The sequence below is a fragment of the Pongo abelii genome, chromosome 7 (genome assembly GCF_028885655.2).
Source record: "Pongo abelii isolate AG06213 chromosome 7, NHGRI_mPonAbe1-v2.0_pri, whole genome shotgun sequence".
Taxonomy (NCBI): Eukaryota; Metazoa; Chordata; class Mammalia; order Primates; family Hominidae; genus Pongo; species Pongo abelii.
Window position 1 is genome coordinate 19771351 of NC_071992.2, and position 23865 is coordinate 19795215.

Here is a 23865-nt window from a genome sequence, read left to right on the forward strand (position 1 = left end):
ATTTCAACAATTAGAAGTGGAAAGTAATCGTTTTCTTTTCATCCAGATATGGTAAACTACAAAATACGTTGTCACTGGGCTAGTTTCTTATAATGTACTCATACTTTTCTTTGTAAGACATGTACCACAGAGAATTGCTTCCAATATATTTCTTCCCTCAGCAGAAGTAATTGCTTTTTTTAGGAATGTTTTGAGAGAAGAGAGATCTTTGAGAAAGTACCTGTAGAAACTGCTTTCTCTGTATCTGACTTTGCAGCTGAGAGGAAAAAGTCAGCTGATAGTGTCCAGATTATTCCATGTAAAAACAGAAACACTTAGCCTTGTTCTGGGCAATTGCAACAGTTCCTAAATGGCCTTACTGTCCTTTTGCTGCTGCTTCTAAATTTTCAACTCTCCTACTAGAGTTGTTAGCACTTCTCAGGCCTTGGCACTTGCTAATACTTCTGCCTAGAATGCTCTTCCTTCAGATACCTACCTGCGTGGCTTGTTTTCTTGAACTCAGCTGTTTGGTCAAATGTTAACTTTTGCTGAGTAAACCTCTGCCTTATCCTTTACCTGCTTAGTGCTTGCATGCCACCTTTAACCTATGTAATATTTGTCTGCCTCTCCATGCTAAAATACAAGATCCATGATGTCTGAGATGTTAATCTCTTTTGGTCACTGTCCAAAAATAGTACTTGCATATTGTAGACACTCAGTAAACATTAATGAATTAATAAATGACTGGACTCTTCAACCCTCAACTGTAGTTGAGCTCTTTAGACGCTATAAGTGTGAAAACAACTGGCCCATAGGATAAAGACCAGGTTCAATATCACTCACAAAACCTTTTACAGCTTGGTCTGGCTTCTTAAGCCTTGTGTCCTACTTGACATTATTGAAAAAGGCACATCGCCCACATTATGTCCTTTACCTAGAATGACCTTCTCCTCTTTCTCTGTCAGTTTCTCCTGTTTTTCAGGAGCCAGCCCAAGTGTTATTGCATGTGTTTACAGGCAGAATTCCTTCCTCTCTTCACTGTTCCTGAGATACTGGATTCATGCCTTCATTATAGACTTATGACAAAGGATCATAATTATTTGTATCTCCCCCCTAGAGTAGTATCTCATAGTACCTACAGCCAAGAAGTACTTAAGATACTGGATAAAAAGAATTTGAGGGATAAGGCATAAACACATCAGTTTTACCAAGTGTTCTGTGAATTTATTTCCTGTTACTTATAAATATATGTATATATTTACCTTCCATAAAAGAATATACTTATAAATTTTAAGAATATAGATTTTTTATATAGATATTTATCTCAGAGTTTGAAACCATTGCCTCAAGTGAATTGGTTTAAATTTTCTTAGTTACTGCTTGCTTTCATCTTAGGCCTAAAGTGTTACCTTTTTGCTTTTATACTTTTATTTTAGCATTAATAGTACAATAAATACTTGTAAACATGTCTTTTAAAAACGAATAGGTATACTTGTAGTAATATTTATTTGATATGTACAGTTACTTTATAAGGGTTAAAAAAAAAAAAAAGCCTAAATGATTTATCTTTATGCTTAGGGAGTGCAGCCTTCAGTTAGGAAATTGATTGTTTTTACTTTTTTGTGTCTGATTTGATGGAAGAGTTACGTAAGTTACATGCTATCTGCTCAGAAACCGTTATACAATAAAATATTTAATACTTGAGCGAAATAGAAATCATCTTGAGTTTGTGATATGTTTAAAAAGTCTTGAATTTAAAAGAATTACATTTTTTAAAAGTGATTTTTCTTAAATGTCTAAGATATTAGGAAATATTAATGGTATTTTAGTTGGCTAAAGTGGCTAGTGACACTCATTTAATAGGTTTTCCATTTGACCTTTTAAGCACTACTAGCATATCTAGAGTTACCTAAATCACAACACTTATCTTGTCACCTTGTGTAAAATCTAAATTGTTCCTCCTCACTTTACCTGTATAGCCCTGATTTAAGTGATTTCATTTCATGAGGAAATGAAATAATAAATACTAATTTAGCATTTCAAAAAGTGTCTGAGGACAGTAAACAGAGTAGAACTAATAATCTGATTTTAATTATTTATGATGTCTCATTTCACTTCAGATCTTGACTTTTTTTGTAGGACTGTAGAACTTCTTTGTTAATTATACCCAGGCAGCATTACACCCAGTCACCTGAGTTAGACTTCTTGACTCTCTTTATGGCATCACTAGTGAGTCAAAAATGTATTCTCCTCCTCAGAGTCATCAATTTCACTTCACTTTCTTCTTTCTGGTAGCATAACCTTAATTCATATTCTTACCTTTTGCTTAGACTACCTGTCGTAATAGGCATGAAGTGCATTTTTACTAAGCCGTATCCTACCCAAACTCCTTAGTCTTCAAGCGACTTCACTGCTGGGTCTGTTGTGCTTTCCCACTCTAGCTGCTCTCCATCTAGGTACATTCACTTCACATTATTCAACATTTTCTGTATCTATTGTTACTTTTTCACATATTAGCTGTTTGTACAAGTTGTCTTGTCTATCCAAGATGTAAAATACTTTCACTCTTTTCTGCCTGGCTGAAATATTTCTTCAGAAATATTTGTTCAGAAATATTTGTTGTTGCCTCCAGTATGCTCCTACAGCTCCTTAGAGCACCTAGTGGGTGCTTTTTAAAAATATTTATTTATTCAGTAAGTAATGTCTCCTGTGAGCCACTGTATTTTGTGATAAATAAGAATACCTACAGTTAAAAAAGTGTTATCTACCAGACAGCACGGAGCTTATAGTGATTATTTATATACATATCTGACTCCTGCACTAGTATTTGACTCTCTGCAGACAGGGACAGTTTTTTTTGTTTGTTTTTTTAAATCACCTGTCTTGACACATACGTTATTTTAAATGAGCTTAAGACTGAGATGGGACCTTGAACATCTAGTTTGGCGCCCTCATTTTATAGATATGTATGGTGGGGGAGAAAACTGAACTGAGAAAAGGTTATAGGATTTGCTTAAATGGATTTAGTAGAATAAGAAGGATTAGAACCTTGAGATTACTTGATATCGATGATTTATGGACTCAACCTCAGAAAGTTAACCATGATTCATATTATTTTGTAGCTCACACATGCTTCTTAAGGAAGTTTAAGAAGAGACACTTGACTGAAGTGATTTGTTAAGAAAGTTGGGGGTGATGTTAACCCTCAAGACATTTCAAAGTGTCTAAAGATATTTTTAGTTGTCGAGGTGGTGTAGGGAGGAGGTGTTACTGGCATCTAGTGGGTAGAGGCCAGGATGACGCTAAATATCCTACAATGCACAGGATGTCAATAATGCGAAGGTTGAGAAACCCTGAGTTAGAAAATAATAGGGAATTGGGTACAAGGTGAGTATGCTTGTAAGAGTATTTGAAATTAACTGAACTGAAAACAGAAAGATTGGCAAAATGGAAACTAGTATGAATAGTTCTCCTTAAGGTACAGAAAGGTACAGAAAGAAAGTGCTGAAAAGTACTGGATCAGCCAGTTCTTTTACTGGCCATCATCTGCTTTCGTGGGTCAAAATTGCCAAACCTCTCAATATGTGTGAATAAAGTAGGAGTTTGGCTTTTCTTATGAATGGATATTTCTAAACAAACATCTGAAAATTGAGGAGCATCTATGCAAGAAAATTAAAAATTAACATTTTATATTATATGGATTGATTTTCTTTTTTTAAACAATAGGTAAGTTTATATTCTAACCAACTAGGATTTTTCTCAGGAGCACATGGATGAAGTATGCTCCTCGCAGCTTCTGACGTCAGTAAGGCGCATGGTTTTGACCCTTACCCAGCAAAATGATGAGAGCAAAGAGTTTGTAAAGTTCTTTCATAAACAACTTGGAAGTATATTACAGGTAAGAGTTTATACTTGTATGATTTACAAGTTTACAGATTCCAAAGAATAGACATCAGAAGTTTGGGATCATTTATATCAGGGGTCCCCAACCCCCAGGCTGGTGAGCAGCAGGAGAGTGAGCAAAGCTTCATCTGTATTTACAGTCCCTCCCCATGGCTCTCATTACCACCTGAGCTCCACCTCCTGTCAGATCAGCAGCAGCATTAGATTCTCGTAGGAGTGTGAACCCTACTGTGAACTGCATGTGTGAGGGATCTAGGTTACATGCTCCTTATGAGAATCTAATTCCTGACCTGTCACTGTCTCCCATCACCCCCAGATGAGACCATCTAGTTGCAGGAAAATAAGCTCAGGGCTCCCATTGATTCTACATTATGGTGAGTTGTATAATTATTTCACTATATGTTACAATGTAATAAAGGGCACAGTCAGTCAATGTAACGTGCTTGAATCATTCCGAAACCTTCCCCCAACCATAGGTTGTCTTCTGTGAAACCAGGTCCTGGTGCCAGAAAGGTTGGGGACTGCTAATTTATGTGGACAGAGTTTAGGGAAGCTTAACAGAATTTCAGCATCTTTCTATATAAGGCTTTAATGCATAGTTACAACAGTCTGATTAGTTGAGGTGATGTTTTTGTTTCAGAAAAGGTAGAAGATGAGTCTTTTCTGCCCCCTGATTGACTTAGGTACAGGACAGTAAAGGAGGCAGTTAATCTGTAACAAACATCAGTGGTTGGAAGGCAGGAGGTCTGGTCTCTGATCTTTCCTAGTCATTTACAGAACAAGAACAATGAGGAAGAGAGTTAATGTATTGTCTAAGAAGGAGAAATCACCAACGTTCAAGTTGCCAGGGCTTAACTTCCTCCTTGACATAATAAATGTAGAGGGTCTTGAAATCCTATTTTCTTTTACATGATCCTATATATCAACTTGACTAGAGCTAAAGTTTACTTTTGAAGAAAAATTTAAATTAGTATGGTTGTCTTAAGTAAAGGAGGAAGCTTTAAAAGTATTCTAATGGTACATTTAGAGGTGGAAGATTTTGTCTTTTCCTTTCATAGCACTTACTATTTATTACTGTAGTATATATTGTATCTCCTGTACTGTCAGGGAACTTTCTGGTATTAGAAATCCCTGTCTGAATTCATTCGTGCCCAGCAGTTACATCAAATAGGGACTAAATATAGATGACCATATATGTCCTTCCCTTCTATATACTCTTTAAGCAGGACTAGCAACATTCCTACTTAGTAATATAGCAGTATTCTTTAATAACACTAACCTGTCTTTCCTTAGTAATCATAAACATTAGTTTTAAGTTTTTCAGTACTTAAAAGTAATAGTATTCTATAATTGAAGTTTACTATCTTTAAAAATTATTTGGTTTATCTTTGAAAAGGATTCACTGGCAAAATTTGCTGGCAGAAAACTGAAAGACTGTGGAGAAGATCTTCTTGTAGAGATATCTGAAGTGTTGTTCAATGAATTGGCTTTCTTTAAGCTTATGCAAGATTTGGATAATAATAGTATAACTGTTAAACAGAGATGCAAAAGGAAAATAGAAGCAGCTGGAGTGATACAGTCTTATGCCAAAGAGGTAAATAACGTTCATTTTGATTTTAGGATAATTGGCACATAAATACAGTTCTTGATCATTATTATTAACTGAAATCACATTTTACCTCAGCAAAAGTCGTTGTTTTTAGTAATACCGGTTAATCACGTTATAAGTCATTACATATGCTAGTCACTTGTGGAATTTGAGGACTAACAGCAGTTGCTAAAGATCAGGAATGCAGACAGGAATTGATGTTAAATGTACATTGTCAGATAACCAGTTCACATTATTGTCCTGTATTCAGGTGTTGAAAGATGAGAGAAGGACTTGGGATCTGGTCCTGGGCCAGTGCCAGCTGCCTGCCATGTCTATTATGGATCCCTATAGATTCTTCGAGAATATGCATTACCCAGAGGTCACTCCCAGTCAACACAAATGCTTATTAGTTAGGGCTTTGGTTTTACATCCCTGTAGTTTGTTCTACCTTGTCAAATTAATTTTGATCACATGTGAGATTGGATGACTGTTCTGCCTCAAGTTGAGGCATACTAGGAAGCCTTTTCCCTAGATGTGTACCCTTTTCCTGACCCTCTTTTATGAGAAGGAAACAAGCCAAGACCCAAACAGAAAAAGATGGCTCTTCTTTCTTAGAATCTAAAGTAGACGAAGTCAGGCTGTCCATTTCACACTTTTCATGATATTTATTTTCTGGATATAAATAAATTTCAGACATTGCTAAGAGCTTGATGAAAATAAAACAGCATGATACTATAATAAATGATTAGAAAGTAATACAGGCCAGGCTCAGGTCTATAATCCCAGTACTTCGGGAGGCTGAGACGTGAGAATTGCTAAATTATGTATCTAAGTATATTGCTAAATTCTGTGTAATTGATTTGTTTTAAAGGCTAAAAGGATTCTTGAAGATCATGGCTCACCTGCTGGAGAAATTGATGATGAAGACAAAGTATGTGCTAATTAATTTTTGCCTAAAAATATGGCCGGGCGCGGTAGCTCACGCCTGTAATCGCAGCACTTTGGGAGGCCAAGGCGGGTGGATCACGAGGTCAGGAGTTCCAGACCAGCCTGGCCAACATGGTGAAACCCCGTCCCTACTAAAAATACAAAAATTAGCCAGGCGTGTGCCTGTAGTCCCAGCTATTCAGGAGGCTGAGGCGGGAGAATTGCTTGAACCTGGGAGGCAGAGGTGGTATTGAGCCAAGATCATGCCACTGCATTCCAGCCTGGGCAACAGAGCAAGACTCTGCCTCAAAAAAAAAAAAAAAAAAGCCTAAAAATAATGCTTTTGAAACAATAAAAAATCATTTTAACAGCTTTTACCTTAATGTTTGAAAGCAGACTGTATCATCAAAATGACCTTTTTTCTGAGACTTTTTTCTTTTAAAAATAAAACTAGATTATCAAAAATGGTTCTTTGTATTTTTTATTAGATAATGATCATTATTAATAAGATAGACTTACTATATACCTTTACACATGTACTTTAAGGAATTAATTACTCAAATATTTTTGTGTCTAGGACAAGGATGAAACTGAAACAGTTAAGCAGACTCAAACATCTGAGGTGTATGATGGTCCCAAAAATGTAAGATCTGATATTTCTGATCAAGAGGAAGATGAAGAAAGTGAAGGATGTCCAGTGTCTATTAGTAAGTTTAAAGGCTCTGTACTATCTTTATACTTTAGTTTTTTTGTAGGTCATTTATTGGAACAGTTCGGTGGAGTGTAACAAGTGTAGAATTAAGTGTCAAATAACTCTGATTTTGAATTTCACTGTGACCCTTACTAAATTATCTGGACTTTCTGCACTGTAAGTTTTTAATACATACTGTTTGAGGATTTCAGATATTGTATATAAAACATCTGTGCCATGCGGGAATGCAATAAGTGGTAGCTATTGTTAAGATTATGTGCTGAAATTTACTAAAAATTGTGTATTAATCAACTTAGATTTGTCTAAAGCTGAAACTCAGGCTTTAACTAATTATGGAAGTGGAGAAGATGAAAATGAGGATGAAGAAATGGAAGAATTTGAAGAAGGCCCTGTGGATGTCCAGACTTCCCTCCAGGCTAACACTGAAGCTACCGAAGAAAATGAACATGATGAACAGGTATTTCCGTATTGATTGACACACTTCTATCAGCCTTATTTTAACTAATCAAAGTAGATCCTTCTAAATTTTCAGCTTTCATGAATGCAAGCCTCATTAATACGCTTATTAAAATCTGAAATACCAGTTTATTTTTTATGATTGTTTTAGAGACAGGGTCTTGCTCAGTCTTCTGGGCTGGAGTGCAGTGGTGTAATTGTAGCTCACTGCTCGTAGCCTCAAACTCCTGAGCTCAAGCGATCCTCCCACCTCAGCCCCCCAAAGTTCTGGGATTACAGACATGAGCCACCACACCCATCCAATAATTTATACGTTTTAAATTATACACTGATTTTAGTGATGTGATTAAATTTCACACCGGCCCGCTCCTTCCTATTTGGGTTGTGAATCATTCCATTGTCCTGCATGTCTACACTGTATACACTACCTGCTTGTTAATCACTTGATAGCCATCTGGGGTAGCAGATAGACTTGCAGTATCACAGTGTTCAAACAACCCTTATTTGATTTAATGGTCCCAAAGCACAAAAGAATTGTTCTATTATTAGTTATTGTTAATCTCTCACTGTGCTCAATTTATAAATTAAACTTTATCATAGATAAGTATGTATGGGGAAAAACAGTATAAATGGGGTTTGGTGCTATCCACAGTTGTGGAACATACACTCTATGGATGAGGGGGTACTTTTTTATATGTTATTTTCCTACCTAGTCTAGATCTTTTCCTCTGGAGTTTGATATTTTACTGTGATGTGCCTTGTTGGGGTCTTTTTTCATTATCTGCAGTGGATACTCAGTGATTGTTTTCAAGTTGGTAAATTTTTAAATTCTCTTTATTACTGCCACACCATTTTCTCTTTTCTCTCCTTCTGTAATTAATATTATCAGATATTATTAGTACTCATGAATTGATCTTCTGATTTTCTCCTCTTTTCCTTATCTTTTGGTTTGCTTTGACTTTAACACTTGTATGAAATTATTTTTATTTCAGCTGTCATATTTTTAACTTGTGAACACTTTTTCTTTTTTTCTGATTGTTACTTTTTTATAGTGCCCTGTTATTTCACAGAAGCATTATCTTCTGTTTTCAAATGTCTGCTGAACCTTGGTTGTTTATATTGAACAATGATACATCAAAAAGCAAGTTAAGGTTCTTTTGGGCTTCACTGCAGGTAGGGCATTTGGGGAGACAGCCAGCATGTTCCTAGAAACTTCTCAATGTCAGTATCTATTGGTCTTTTCTTTGAGATGGTTTAGATTCTTCAAATTAGGGTCCTTCAGTGTCCTCCTGCCTGGAGTATAGGAGCTTGGCTGCTGGTATTCTGAAGCTAGATTGGGAATGGGGCTGAGGTCCCACCGTTATACAGGCATGCACTAGATTATTCTGTTTTCAGTATTCTGTTTAGGTTGGTGCAAAAGTAATTTTTCAATAGCAAAACCCACAATTACTTCTACACCAATCTGATACTTTACTGTGTCATTTGTGTCTCCACCTCTACTCCCAGTGGCCCCAGGTCTGGGGCTCACTAGTTTAATTTCTCTAAAATATAATCTGCCATTTTCTGTTGAGGTTGGAGGAGAGAACCTACGTAGGCACATTTTCCTTAAACACTACCACCACCGTTTCATCTTCAGCTCCTGCCTCAACATCATATGTCTTCCTTTCCAGATCTGTTACTTACAGTTTATGAGGTGAATCTCAGGTTTTGTTCCCTCTCCCTGCTGAAGGCATTTAGCTTTGTTCATCTTCCTCCCGTCACTTCTTCCTTCATTCCCTTCTTGTCTGCATTAAGTGTCTTTTAGAGTCTGAAAAAAAATGAACAGTGCAGTCTGTGTATTCCAGTTGTATTATTTTGTGTGTTTTTAAGGCAACAAGGAAATCCTTTAACTTAGCCATCTGGAATTCACAACCAAAGCTGCCTCCTTGAAATAGTTTTAGAAGATACTTTTAAATTTCTTTGTGTGAAGGTCTTGGGTTGAACAAAAACTACACACTAGTAATCATCTCTTTTATAGTGACCATATATTTCAGGCCCTGCTATTAAAACATTTTCCCTTCTAGGTCCTACAACGTGACTTTAAAAAGACAGCAGAAAGCAAAAATGTCCCATTGGAACAAGAAGCCACTAGTAAAAGTAAGAAATCTAAATAAGTCTTTGATTTTAAGATAATTTCCTTTGTTTGCTTAAAAGCTAAAAAAAAAAAAAACACACACACACACAGAAAACACTAAAATTCTTAGTTTGAAAGTACTTTGGACCTGATGTATATTTTTCTTCTCCCTATAAATCCTTTGTAGAAAACATAAGAATCTGTTTCTATAAACAATAAAGAAAAGGTGACAAATATTTACCTGCACAGACAAAAATTCTGTCAAGAGCATCTTTAGATACAAATATGGGAGATTTAAAAAAAATACTCATTTGTAGGCCTTACTCCTGAAAGTCCTAATTTGTTAGAAATTGAGTCTTAAAATGCTCCCAGGTGATTTTCATCAACTAAATTTGGGAACCATTGATAAGGAAAATTTGTAGTTGCCTTTTCTTTTTGGTCTTAAATATCTTGATTGCTCTTATTCAGGCATATTGTCTTCATTAGTATAATAGAGAGTAAAATTTAACATTTTTTGCATTACACTAATGTTAAGACTTTCTTTTGATGACAGATGACCAAGATAACTCTCCTGTGAAACCCTGTTACCTCAATATCTTGGAAGATGAGCAACCTTTAAATAGTGCTGCCCATAAGGACTCACCTGCTACTGTTGATTCAACTCAACAGCCTAACCCTTTGCCGTTACGTTTACCTGAAATGGAACCGTTAGTGCCTAGAGTCAAAGAAGTTAAATCTGCTCAGGAAACTCCTGAAAGCTCTCTGGCTGGAAGTCCTGATACTGAATCTCCAGTGTTAGTGAATGACTATGTATGTATCATTTACATTTCCAAATATGTTTACTTTTCATTTCTGTACATATTTCTTCATTTTCAGATTAACATTCTCGACATGTAAAGCATTTCGTGTTTAGGTTTAGAACATGTTGGAACATTTTTCTAATTCACACTTAAACTTTAGCAGAAGGGTAATAGTGAATTAAGATGACCATCTCAAAACCCACATGCTGTTTTATGTTTTATAATTTTGAGAACCAAAGAGATAAAAAGAGTTCATCTTAAATTCGGATCTGAAGTGGTAATGATACATGAATCGTCGTTTATCCTTTACACTACCTATTCTTCTCATCTGTTTAGAATATATTGCAAATTTTCAATAAACTTAAAGGTTTACACTTGGGATAGGAAATAAAAACAGTTTGACAACAGAATCTTTATACAGTGAATGATAAATAAAAAATTAAGAAAAAACTAGGAAATCTGTACTCATGATAGTACTAAATGAAAATTCAAGTGAAGCCCAGGTCTGAAAAATACTTGAGCAGAGGAAAGCAAAAACCTTTAAAGTAATTAATCTTGCTTAAGCTGCAAACATAAATGAAACTTCACTTGGGTCGTTTCTGATAAATGCTTATGTTAGAACCAAAGCTTAACCCCAGCCTGTCATAAGTAGCCCCCTAACATATGGATATGTGACTAGGGACTTTCTGAGAAGGTACCTGACAAAAGACAATTTTGTAATTGCAAACCAAGCAAATAATTTATTTTACTTCCACATTTTTCCAAATAAATACTTGCCTCTGATATTTTGTCAGTGGAACACTAAATCTCTTTTGGTCTGGTGTTCCCAGTTCCTGAATTGCTTCTTACTCAAATAAACTCTAAAATTTTATTGTGCCTCAGATTTGTCTTTTACAGTTTGGTGTCAGAGTAGGATTTGAAAGAGACCCCCTGTGGCCTCTGGAAGCATCGAGGAACCAGGCAAAAGGTGTCCATTGTGCTCACTGCTTTCTCGCTGCATCTGGAGGTCCTGGGTAAGTCCCTCTCGGATTTCAGGCTCCACAGTTTGTGTCCTGAGCTCTCTGAGTTTATTTGAGTAATTTTATTTTATTTTTTTTTGAGACGGAGTCTCGCTCTGTCGTCCAGGCTGTAGTGCAGTGGTGCGATCTCGGCTCACTGCAACCTCTGCCTCCTGGGTTCAAGTGATTCCTCTGCCTCAGCCTCCCGAGTAGCTGGGATTACAGACGCTTGTCACCACGCCCAGCTAATTTTTTGTATTTTTAGCAGAGACAGGGTTTCACCGTGTTAGCCAGAATGGTCTCGATCTCCTGACCTTGTGATCCGCCTGCCTTGGCCTCCCAAAGTGCTGGGATTACAGGCGTGAGCCACCACGCCCAGCCGAGTAAGTTTATTTTTTACTGGATCCAGAGGTCGAACTAGATGTTTGACAGTAACTAGACTGGGTCCAGTTGGCAGCCTCAGGTAGGTGAAGTTTAGAAAGATAGGGTATTATGGGTTCATTAACACCTAAAGACTCTGGGACCCCCCTTTCTAGAACTCTAGCAAATCTTATGTTTAGAAATTATGAACATTTCTAGAACTCTAGCAAATCTTATGTTTAGAAATTATGAACATGAAACTATGCCTTTCTAGAGAAATGGTTACACTTTACCAGAGAAGAGTTAAAGTTACAGTGGAGAAGTTTTAATCTAGATAAAATTGTTTATGGGGACATTAGAAAAGAAGGGATCCTAAACGCCTCAGAAACAATGGGAAGCAGTTTTTGATTGTTGTATACAGGCTTCTAAAAGACATAATTCCAAAATTGCCTCTCTAAAAGATTCCTTGCTAAAGGCAAATAAGACAGATGAAAAGCTTAAGCAATGAATTGATAACAAAAATAAAATGAATTATATGTAGGGAGTGATTTCACTCTGACCTCTTACTCTGCTTATCCTCCTCTAATTATTCTGAGTCCACTAACCCATTTGTTCAGTCATCTTAATCCTTTTGCACAATTACCCTTTCACTGTGGATGACGTGACAGAAAGGAAGTTAGGCTAATGCTTTGCTTAGTTAGACTCTCAGCCAGGACACCGAGGTCTGGCTACTGTAACTACTATTACTTTTGGGTCAAAAGCTGAACTCAGAGCCATACCAAAAGATTTTCCAAATCCCAAGGAAAATCCAAAACAAACAGTTTGCTGAGGAATTTAGATTTAGAATGATCCCGGGCTTCCTGATTTTTGTCAGTTTCTACGCATGATATTAGCCACTGGGGAAGCATGTTAATGGATGACTACGGCAGGATGGCATAAGCCTCAGAAGAGTATTGCCATCCCTTTAAGAGCTACTTCTGTGGATAGCCCAAAAGATGCTACAAAAACAACTGGAAAACATCTAGAAGCTATCCCATGGTCTTTCCACAAGATTGACTAGTCCAAAAAGTTGAATCTATTTCTGATCACACGGCTAGATTGGAAATCTCATTCGTTAAACATTCTGGTCTTAAAATACAGCAGGGAGTATTTCCTGCGGGAACTGAAATGGTTTTTATGGTTTTATTCATTAATAGTCTCTTGACTAGAGTCTGGTGACTTGATTAAAAAACACAAGATTGGATGGCAAGTCACTGATACGGCTAAATTAGTCACCATAGCTGGACATTTTGAGAGAACGTTAGAACTAAAAAAAAAACCAGTGTCTGTAAACAGGCCATTGAAGAAAAGATTGTCCATGCTTGACCAGTCCTCTAATGGACCTACCCGTGTTGGGCCAGACTATTTCCTCATTAGATGAAGTTCCCGAGGCTGGGCCGGGCACAGTGGTTCACGTCTGTAATCCCAGCCCTTTGGGAGGCCAAGGCCGGTGGATCACCTGAGGTCGGGAGTTCAAGACCAGCATGAAGAAACCCTGTCTCTATTAAAAATACAGAATAAGCCAGGCGTGGTGGCACATGCCTATAATCCCAGCTACACAGGAGGCTGAGGCAGGAGAATCGCTTGAACCCCGTGGGCAGAGGTTGTCGTGAGCCAAGATGGTGCCATTGCACTCCAGCCTGGACAACAAGAGCAAAACTCCATCTCAAAAAAAAAAAAAAAAAGTTCCCAAGGGTTTGACTCTGAAGACAATAATCAACACCAATGGGACATCAAGGGATTCTCTGGTATGTTACTCTCCATAAGGCCCTTAAATAAACATGGGGAAACTAAGATCAGCATCAGTGGGAGTCATGTACAGTGTTGGTGGATACCTTATCCGCTTTCAACCCCATCCTAATAAATCAGCCAGTCCCTTGGAGGAAAGAAAATATTTCACGTTTCCAATCAAGTTCAGAGAATCCTCTGTGAACCAGTCCAAATGACACTTGGACTAGTCTCAGAAAAGCATACCTTCCTACAATATGACACTAAATTGAGAGGGCACATAAAGTTCTCTCTGGAAGGAAAGTTAATTTTAGAGCTTCCTGACCCTTCTAAACCTGAACTGCTCTGTTTCCTACAAGCAGGAATTGATGATACTGAAACTCACTCATACCAACCTAGACCTTTCTGAAGTACCCACATGTTTGTGGGCTTCTCAACTGACAAAGGGAAGATTAAAAGTGGTAAGCCTATAAAAATCCAAATATATTATTCCAAGCCATTGCCTAAATTGCCCTAATGCCCCCTAGAGTCAGAGGCAATCCAAGGGCTTTACCCAATTATAGAGGATTTAATAAAACAATTCCTTGTACTTGTCTCTATAATACTCTAATCCTACAGTTAAAAAATCCATCACACCTTTAATCCCAGCACTTTGGGAGGCCGGGGTGGGCGGATCATGAGGTCAAGAGATTGAGACCATCCTGGCCAATATGGTGAAACCCCATCTCTACTAAAAATATAAAAATTAGCTGGGCGTGCTGATGCACACCTGTAGTCCCAGCTACTCAGGAGACTGAGGCAGGAGAATCGCTTGAACTCAGGAGGTGGAGGTTGCATTGAGCTGAGATCGCGCCACTGCACTCCAGCCTGGCCACAGAGCCAAATTCCATCTCAAAAAAAAAAAAAAAAAAAAAGAAAAAAAAAAAAATGTATATATATATGACAAAGTTGGAGATTTGTTCAAGACTTACGTGCAATAAATAAAATTGTCAATCCAAGATTTCCTGCTATTCCAAATCCTAACCCTTTGTTATCTAATGTGCCTACAGATTCTAAATGGTTCACAGTGTGATCGATCTTTGCTCTGCCTTTTTCATTATTCTAGTAAGCCAGTAGTTCTCTGCTTGTACCTGGAAGAACCAGCAATATACTTGGACTGCAGTGCCACAGGGGTTCGCTGAAGCTCTATCTTGTTTTTCTCAGACATTATACCAAGACCTGTCAACCTTACAATTCCGTAGAAATTGTATTCTGTCTATATGTAGATAATCTTATACTTTTAGCTTACAAGGGACATAAGGCCTCAATGGCAAAACTTTAGTTCTGTAGAGCTGCTGTCCTCAGCCTTTTTGGCACCAGGGACTGGTTTCATGGAAGACAATTTTTCCATGGACTGGGGTAAGGGGGATGGTTTCAGGATAATTGAAATGCATTACATTTTTGTACATTTTATTTCTATTATTATTACGTTATATAATGAAATTGGTATACAACTCCCCACAATGTAGAATCAGTGGGAGCCCTGAGCTTGTCTTTCCTGAAACTAGATGGTCACATCTGGGGATGATGGGAGATAATGACACAGCATCAGGCATTAGAGTCTCATGAGGAGCACACGACCTAGATCTCTGGCATGAGCAGTTCACCATAGGGTTCAGGCTCCTACGAGAATCTGTTGCCGCCAGTGATCTGACAGGAGGCAGAACTCAGGTGACAATGTGAGTGATGGGAGTAGGTTTAAATAAAGGTGAAGCTTGGCTCGCTGGCTCCCACCACCACTCACCTCCTGCTGTTTAGCCTGGTTCTTAACAGGCCCTGGACTGGTATTGGGGGTTGTAGATCCCTGCTGTAGAGTAAAGGTCCATTACATAGGACATGATCTGACTGCAGAGGGAATTTTCCTCTTAACTGAAATAATAAAAACAATCCAAGGGTTCCCTAGGCCCACAACTAAGGCAGTTAAGGGAGTTGATTGGTCTTATGGGATACTGTAGATCTTGAATCCCAGATTTCTCTGCTGGCTTCCCCCTTGCCTGAACTTAGAAAAATCTCTGTCCCAGAGCTTTGCCATGGGAAGATAATTATGAACAAGCTTTCAATAAAATAAAACTGGCCTTATAACCCCCTCCAGGTTCAGGATACCCAAATTATTTAAAACCTTTCACTTTGTGATTATCAAATGTGATAATCCATCCTTAGGAGTCCTTACTCAGAAACGTGGAGGAAGCTACTGACCCATTGCTTATTATAGGTTACAGTTAATCAAGTTGTCAGAGCATATCCAAACCATCTAAAAGCAGTGACAGCAGCAGCTAAATTGGTAGAAACTTTATCTGACCTAGTATTAGGGAATTAAATGTTACCTACAAGTTTCACATGCAGTTGAAAGCTCATTACCTTCCAGTCATGAGTTGAAATGAGTTGAAAGCTCGTTACCTTCCACTCATTACCTTCCAGATCCAACATGTCTTAATAAGTAGACTAACATTTTGTGATAATCCTTCTCCTGTCACCTTCTAATCTCTATCTCAGATGTCAGTCTGCTTAACCCTACCACTTTGCTCCCTCTGTCCAAACAATAGGAAGACCAAAACTGTGTGTGTGTGGTATCATAACTATTGACTCCTCACATTGAAATATGGAAAACTTCATTAAATAATTCTGAATAAATACATTTTATCGATGGATCCTATGAAAAAATTGTAGAGGAGAAGTACTGAGCAGGACATGCTGTAACAACTCAGTATGAACTAATAGAAAAGGGAACTCTTCCTCAATTTAAGTCAGGACAACCCGAAGAATTACGTGATCTAAGACTTACCATATAGCAAAATGCCAGTCAGTTTCCATTTATACAGATAATAGGTATGCCTTTGGAGTGAGTGATGATTTTGGAATGTTGTGGAAACAAAGGGTTTCTCACTTGTAGTGGAACCCCCATCAGTACTGGACCTCTGCCAGATGAGCTTCTTTCAGCTATTCTGCTGCCCTCACAAGTAGCTCTTAATAAAAATGATGCTCATGCTCATAGGACTGAACCCGAGTATCAAGGAAATGCATGTGTGGACTTTTATGGCCAAGTCTGAAATTGACAAAATATGCATTCTGAATGAACTCCACAGAATTGACCAAGATCAAATCACTCAGGATAATTTGTTCATTAAACAATGCTGTGCACTTGAGTTGAAACAACGAAAATGAAATCTTAAAGGTTGCAAATTTCATGCTCAACAAGGACTCACTGAAGGCCCAGACAGCCAGCTGGTCCTTTCTGAGTCCTTCAAACTGCCATTATTATTAAAGGCCCTGCACTCTACAAACCATCATGGTGAAGAAAAACGTTTCAGATTATGAAAGCAGAAATGGCTTACAACAGTGTGGCTTGTCAAACTCATAAAGCCAGAAAGACCCTTAAGATTTCTACCACCTGCTAGACCATATGTAGGTCTGCAGATGGATTTCATTCAGTTGCCACACTCATTGAGGTATCAGTACATTCGTGTGGTAGTGTACCTGTTTACAGGATAGACTGGGACTTACCCTTATAGAAAGGCTGATGCCACAACAGTAGCAAAAAATTCTTAGGAAATGTATTTCCTTTATGGGGCTTTTCTGGAGAGATCTCCAGTAATAAGGGAACTCATTTTCCTGAACAGGTTATCAAATAAACAGGATTTTCAAACTCGGTGGCACTACCATTGGCCTTGTCATCCTCGGTCTTCTGGAAAGCTTGAATGGACAAATGGTATATTGAAACTAAAGTTAGCTAAATTGTCAGCTGGATTACCTTGGCCAAAAATTTTACCACTGGCCCTAATGGCAATTACATCAACCCCTACAGAAGAACACAAATTTGACCCCTTATGAAATAACTGTAAGACCTATGCCTTTAATACTAGAACCCCATGTATCACCGGTATTTGTTAGCTCTGAAATGACTCTATACTCTAAGACCTTAATGGATTATGCAAAAGTCTATTTCTACCAGCTGAAGAAGGCTTTTTGTGAACTGCCTACCAATGTTGATCTATGACTGGCTTCCATAACTTAGAACGTGGAGATTGGATCTTTTGGAAACAACAGCAGAGAAAAATTGCCCTTGAGCCTCATTGGAAAGGACTATAGCAGACAGCTCTTACTGCTTACAATGCAGCAAAGCTTCAGGGTTTTGAGCCTTGGGTCCATCTCTCTCAAGTAGAGAGAGCTTCCTTAGACTCTTGGACTTGACAACCTATAGGTGACTTAAAGATATATAAGGGAAAGCCTTCCCTAGGAGCAGGTGGCATCACGAAGTAAACAACTTCCCACCACAACGAAACAAGACTACATTTAACTTTTCTCATAAAGATTTCATTTGGTTTTGCATTAACACAAAATGTTCAAACTTTTATTAGAAACTTTTCCTACTCAAACAGAATATCCTCTAAGGTCTGATGTTCAAAGAATAGCCACTCTCACTCAACCAAAGCAATTGCTGGCCATGTACTCATAGATGAATGGAATCACAATTAATACCGAAATCTACTCCCACACACACTTGGGTGAGCAGTTGGTTTTATGAAAAGGTTTGGTATCCTTCCCCGAGCAGGTTGGTTGATATTTATAGTTGACTGACTTGGCACTGGGAAGAAGTTATAGAAGCAAAGGTATGTCCTGTAACTACTATTGATTTTATTGCTGGTAATTTTATCACAATGGACAGAAAACCTTAATGGAACTGGGCCTAATCTAGCCAGGGTTCCAGTCTCCCTATATGCAGTCAGACTTTTTGGTTTAACACAAATTAGGGAGACTGCTGTCCTATATAATGACACATATTTAAAATCAGAACTTCACCATAATACCCTTGACTATTATTAGTAGAGAACTGACTGAAAGTGACATTGGTTCAAAGGAAACTCTAGAGGCAAATGGAATACCCCTGTAGTTTCACTATATACAATAGTATTTTTAAGGTCAATATTCAGGGCATATTTGAAAAGGAAACATGTCATCCTTACTTGGCGATGGTACCATATGTAATACATAGAAGTGTTTTTTATTCCTCTTTCTATTTAAATCATAACCATTCTACCTGGCAGTATGCAGATGCAGATATGACAGAGAATAACCGTGACAATCACATCATTCCCAGTTGGTGGGTAAAAGGATCTCCTTTGCCCCTTTCTCTCAGTAATACTGGATTATTCATCTTGTATGGCAACAAAATATATAGATGTTTTCACCTACACGGTCTGGACACTGTGGTTTGGGCTATTTCCTACCTAAAATGACCAGATAGGACTCTTTAAATGGTAGTGAAATTCTTAATCTGGGGTTGTTTGTACATGAAGTGACCCCTTAAAAAAGAACTCCCTGTGATCTCCCAAACTCGAATATATGAAGGGGTTCTAGATTTTGTTCTCGGCGTAAGATCGCTTTTTCTTTAGCTGGCAGTCTCTGAATTGGAAAAATCACTTATGGATATTTCAGCAACCCTTGAAAAAAAGTTTTAATGATACTTTCGATACTCTTCAAGCAATACAATCTGAGATGAGTCATTTGGCCTCACTGGAACTCCAGTAGAAGTTTAGCTGCTCACAGGGATGAGCTTTGGGTGAAACGTATTGTTTTTATGTTAGTTAGATATTGTTGCCCCAAATTCAAAAGATCTTAATAAATCAGAATTTTTTTTATCAGATAAGCAAGGCCTCCTCCATTTATTTATTCAGTTGGTTAAATTTTAGGCCCCTGGGAATCTTTGCTTAGAGGGATCTTTAAGTTCTTGCTACAGTTACTGTGTTTTCTTCCCTTGTGCTTTATATCCCCACAAGGGGTTTAAATGCTTTCCAGCAGCCACTCACATGTCAGATGACTGCCATCAGGGAAGCTAACACTGTGTAAACTTGATGGAGGCTGCATGACTAAATCCCAACATAACTTTTGATGATAACAACTTTACCTGACTTTTCATCCCAACTTCTGCGTCAGTAGTGGTTAACAGGATAATGCTACTCCATTTGGCCACCCTCAAGCTGAGAGGGCAGCCAAAAGAAGGGAATTGTTAAAGCAAAATTAAAATGGAGATCAGGCCTGAAAATACCTGACCAAAACCCCCATAAAACAAAGGCCTTTAAAACAGCCTTAATCTTCCTTGAATTGCAAACATAAGTGAAAGTTAACTTGGGTCATTTCCAGTCAATGCTTTTGTTGGAAAGAACTAAAAGGAGTTTGAGACCAACCTGGGCAACATAGTAAGATTACCCTGTCTCTACAAAAAATTAAAAATTAGCCAGGCGTGATAGTGCATGCCTGTGGTCCTAGCTACTCAGGAGGCTGAGGTGGGAGGATCACTTGAGCCCAGGAGTTCTAGACTATGGCGAACTATGATTGCCCCCACTGCATTCCAGTCTGGGCAACAGAGTGAGGCCCGCCCTGTGTCTTAAAAAAAAAAAAAAAAAAAAAAAAAATTCTTCTTAAATATACATTTACAGTTACGATTCCATAATTTCTTAGAAAGGGGGCTTATAATCTTTGAAAAACATTAGTACAAACAGTAACTCTTTTAACTCTTTTGTTTGCCTCACTACGAGTACAATTATACATTTAAAACTCCGAAAATTACCGGTTAGATTTATTCTTACCTGATCATTGTCTAGAGTTGCCATAGAAGACATTTAATTGAAATTAAGTCAAAGGTAGATTATAAAAGCTCTTGAATTTGAATTTTAGTCAGGGATCCTACTGAATGTTTTTGTGCAAGGAAGTGAAATGGTCAAATTTATGGGCTGTGAAGATTAATCTGATGACTATAGCATATACTATCAAGCTAGATTGGGGGATCTACTATTATATAAGTATGAAATATGAGCTGAACAGGAGCAGGGTGAGAAATACTGCAAGAAGAAGAAAAACCTAAGATTTCTACTTGGATAATTGGTAGAATTGTGATACTATTAAAAATCAGAAGGGAGAACTAGGAGGGGAAAAAAAAAAAGAATTCAAGTTTAGGAAAAACAGTTTGAGGTGATCACAAAAGATAGTTACTAAATTCATACGTCAGCTTTCTAACTGAGCCCCATCAGAGTTGATATATTGAAAAGTTTGTAAGTGGTTACCTACATTCTGCTGGGTACAGCTCTCATGTGTTCAGTAAACATATGAAAAAACAAGAGTTGTCTTTCTGTTTTCAGTCTTGGTTGTAACTATTTCTTCAGCATGTATGAACTGCTGCCCCGCCTTTTTTTTTTTTTTTTTTTTTGACAAAATGGTAACAGCTTGACAGTATGTTTCACAGCTGTGATATGTAGCTTGTCCTATGAACTGCATATTTCTAAATTATTCATAGAGCTGAATGTAGAAGAAAACGAAATATGATAGAATTACTGAGAAAATAATTCACTATTTCTTCACATGGATGACTGTGGTTTGGATCTAGAGTATGTGTTTTTTTTTTCCATTACATTACAGGAAGCAGAATCTGGTAATATAAGTCAAAAGTCTGATGAAGAAGATTTTGTAAAAGTTGAAGATTTACCACTGAAACTGACAATATATTCAGAGGTATTTGGCTGTCTTTAATTAAACTTGTCTTTACATAACAAATATTGTTAAAATGAAAAATGATTTGTATTTTTAATTTTCATTCCAAAGGCAGATCTAAGGAAGAAAATGGTAGAAGAAGAACAGAAAAACCATTTATCTGGTGAAATATGTGAAATGCAGACTGAAGAATTAGCTGGAAATTCTGAGATACTAAAAGAACCTGGTAAGAGTTATCAATTTAAATCTTACCATATTGAAAAATCATTGAATCTTCATACTACTGTTGTGTTTTATTTTTTAAATATGCTACTAGTAACCTGGGAGATTTAAGCCAAATACTGGAAAGAAAGTATAATTCTGTAAGAATTTTAGTTCAACTGTTTATAAAACAGTGTCAGATAATTTTTTTTCTATTAAAATCTTTAGTTTTAAAAAATGTAGACATGCTGGCCAGGCACGGTGGCTCACACCTGTAATCCCAGCACTTTGGGAGGCCGAGGCGGGCAGATCACGAGGTCAGGAGATCAAGACCATCCTAGCTAACACGGTGAAACCCCATCTCTACTAAAAATACAAAAAAGTAGCCGGGCGCGGTGGCGGGTGCCTGTAGTCCCAGCTACTCGGGAGGCTGAGGCAGGAGAATGGCGTGAACCCAGGAGGTGGAGCTTGCAGTGAGCTGAGATAGCACCACTGCACTCCGACCTGGGTGAAAGAGCAAGACTCCGTCTCAAAAAAAAAAAAAAAAAAAAAAATGTGGACATGCCCATGGTTTAAGAAAGGTACAAAAATATTATAAATAGCAAAAACCCACCTTTTTTTTTTTTTGAGACAGAGTCTCACTCTGCCACCGAGGCTGGAGTGCAGTGGTGTGATCTCGGCTCACTGCAAGCTCCTCCGCCTCCTGGGTTCACGCCATTCTTCTGCCTCACCCTCCCAAGTAGCTGGGACTACAGGCACCCACCACCACCCCTGGATAATTTTTTTGTATTTTTTAAGTAGAGACGGGGTTTCACCAAGTTAGCCAGATGGTCTCTATCTCCTGACTTCGTGATCCGCCTGCCTCGGCCTCCCAGAGTGCTGGGATTACAGGCGTGAGCCACTGTGCCCAACCCAAAAACCTACTTTTTATTATTGATTTTTAGTTCTTTAGGAGACTATAAATATTATGATTCTTAGTTTTTAAGATGCAGATAATACCTCTTTTCTACCCGATGACAAGTGTGTATCTAGCCCTACCTCTCTCTCCTCCTCCTCTCAGTGTTCATATTATTTTTCTTTGTTCTATTTTTTACTTTCTATTTTGGTTAAGTATATGTGCATTTTGTTCATCAACTTTGGTCATTATCCCTTGCTGCTGCTCCTCTGCTTTCTTCCTGGTTCTCTGTTCAGTTTTACCCATATTCTTACGTTACTAAGGCTATTATATACACTTATATTTTGTTTTTGTAATATAATTAAATGGTTCTATACTTTCTCTGAGGATGCTTCTATATAAATATCATTCATTGTAGAGCCAAGCAATAGTCTCAGATTTTCTGTATGAGTCTGATAACACAACTCTGGAGCCACTCAATATTTCTTGCATCGGGATCAAAGGGTTTTCTTTTTGTTGTTCTCCATCAGTTCATCAGTTGATGAAAATCACATGATATCTCGTTGTTTTTGTTTTTCCTGGAAATGGAGTGAGGAGAAGGAAAGACCCTTCAGATATCAGACCTTCAGTTAATTTCTCAGTTTTCAGCCCACTTCTACCTGTTAGAATATGGTACCCTTCTCAGCTGCAGCCTCTTGCAAGTGTTTGAGCTGCAGCTTCCTCCACTGTCATTGCGTATGCTTCCATATGCATTGAGCATTCTGGTAATTTGTGGATATCCCCTGTTCTGTTTTCTCACAACCAGTCTTCTTTTGTTGGTCTAGATTTATTCTTTTCTATAGTTGTTTTCTTCTCCTAGTGGAGTGTTTTTAGAGAGACACGAAGTATCTGCTCAGTCTGCCTTGTTGAATCAGAAACCTCACCTATTCTTTTTTTACTGTGTGCTATTAGGGAATTGTATTAGCAAGCTAACTTAGGATTTCTTTTATAATAACCTTCTATTAAAAGTAAAAGCTTTAATGACAGAGAACAATGTTAAATTCTAGTAATTCGATAAGTAATTTATAAAGCATTATTATTCTGTTTTTCAGAAACGGTGGGAGCCCAGAGTGTATGAGATGTCTTCAGAGGCTCATCTAACTCTGTCCTTACATACTCAATGCATATATGAAAACAATACTAAATAAACATCTGATCTGTATAAAAATGTAAATTAGTTTGACACTGCTTTATTGATAGGTGTGGTCATTTCTCCCCATGGTAGTTTAAAACATCAGAAACTGAATTCTGGACAGATTTAAGCCTTGACACACTGTGTTTTTTTTGGGTTTTTTTTTTCCCCTTCTTTTTTTGGGTCTTGATTTTTTTCCCCATTGTGATGTTTGGTAACGAATTTAAAATGTAGTTTTAAATAAAGTTTGGACTTATCTATAAAGTATCTTTTTTGGAAATTATGTTGAATTCTATACAGCAAGTCAATGTTTTGTGTAACTTTAGGCTGCTCAGAGAAGAGCAATGGTTAAGAGTTAGAGAAATATATTATTTGTTATAAAGCCCATCCATTAGGCCAGTCTTCCAAATAATGCCAGTGTTGCTGCTGTTGGGTCTGATGTTCTTTTAGATACCTGCAGGTCCTATTCCT

The 23865-nt window shown here is 37.6% G+C and overlaps 1 protein-coding gene across 50 annotated transcripts in view; it reads left to right on the forward strand.

Annotated features, from left to right (window-relative positions):
- PCM1 (pericentriolar material 1) overlaps positions 1–23436 on the forward strand; it is a 101619-nt gene extending 78183 nt beyond the window's left edge. For 27 of the 50 annotated variants that reach the window (XM_054561237.2, XM_054561243.2, XM_054561240.2 and 24 more), the window contains 10 exons: positions 3731–3877; positions 5279–5476; positions 6345–6404; positions 6978–7107; positions 7409–7569; positions 9632–9704; positions 10235–10491; positions 21056–21148; positions 21239–21353; positions 23315–23436. In XM_054561237.2, the coding sequence (XP_054417212.2) occupies positions 3731–3877; positions 5279–5476; positions 6345–6404; positions 6978–7107; positions 7409–7569; positions 9632–9704; positions 10235–10491; positions 21056–21148; positions 21239–21353; positions 23315–23340 (1260 nt within the window). In that variant the 3' untranslated portion in view covers positions 23341–23436. The remainder of the gene's footprint in view (positions 1–3730; positions 3878–5278; positions 5477–6344; positions 6405–6977; positions 7108–7408; positions 7570–9631; positions 9705–10234; positions 10492–21055; positions 21149–21238; positions 21354–23314) is intronic. The other 23 variants (XM_054561241.2, XM_054561242.2, XM_054561245.2 and 20 more) reach the window with 1 other exon arrangement.
- Positions 23437–23865: the final 429 nt, after the last annotated feature.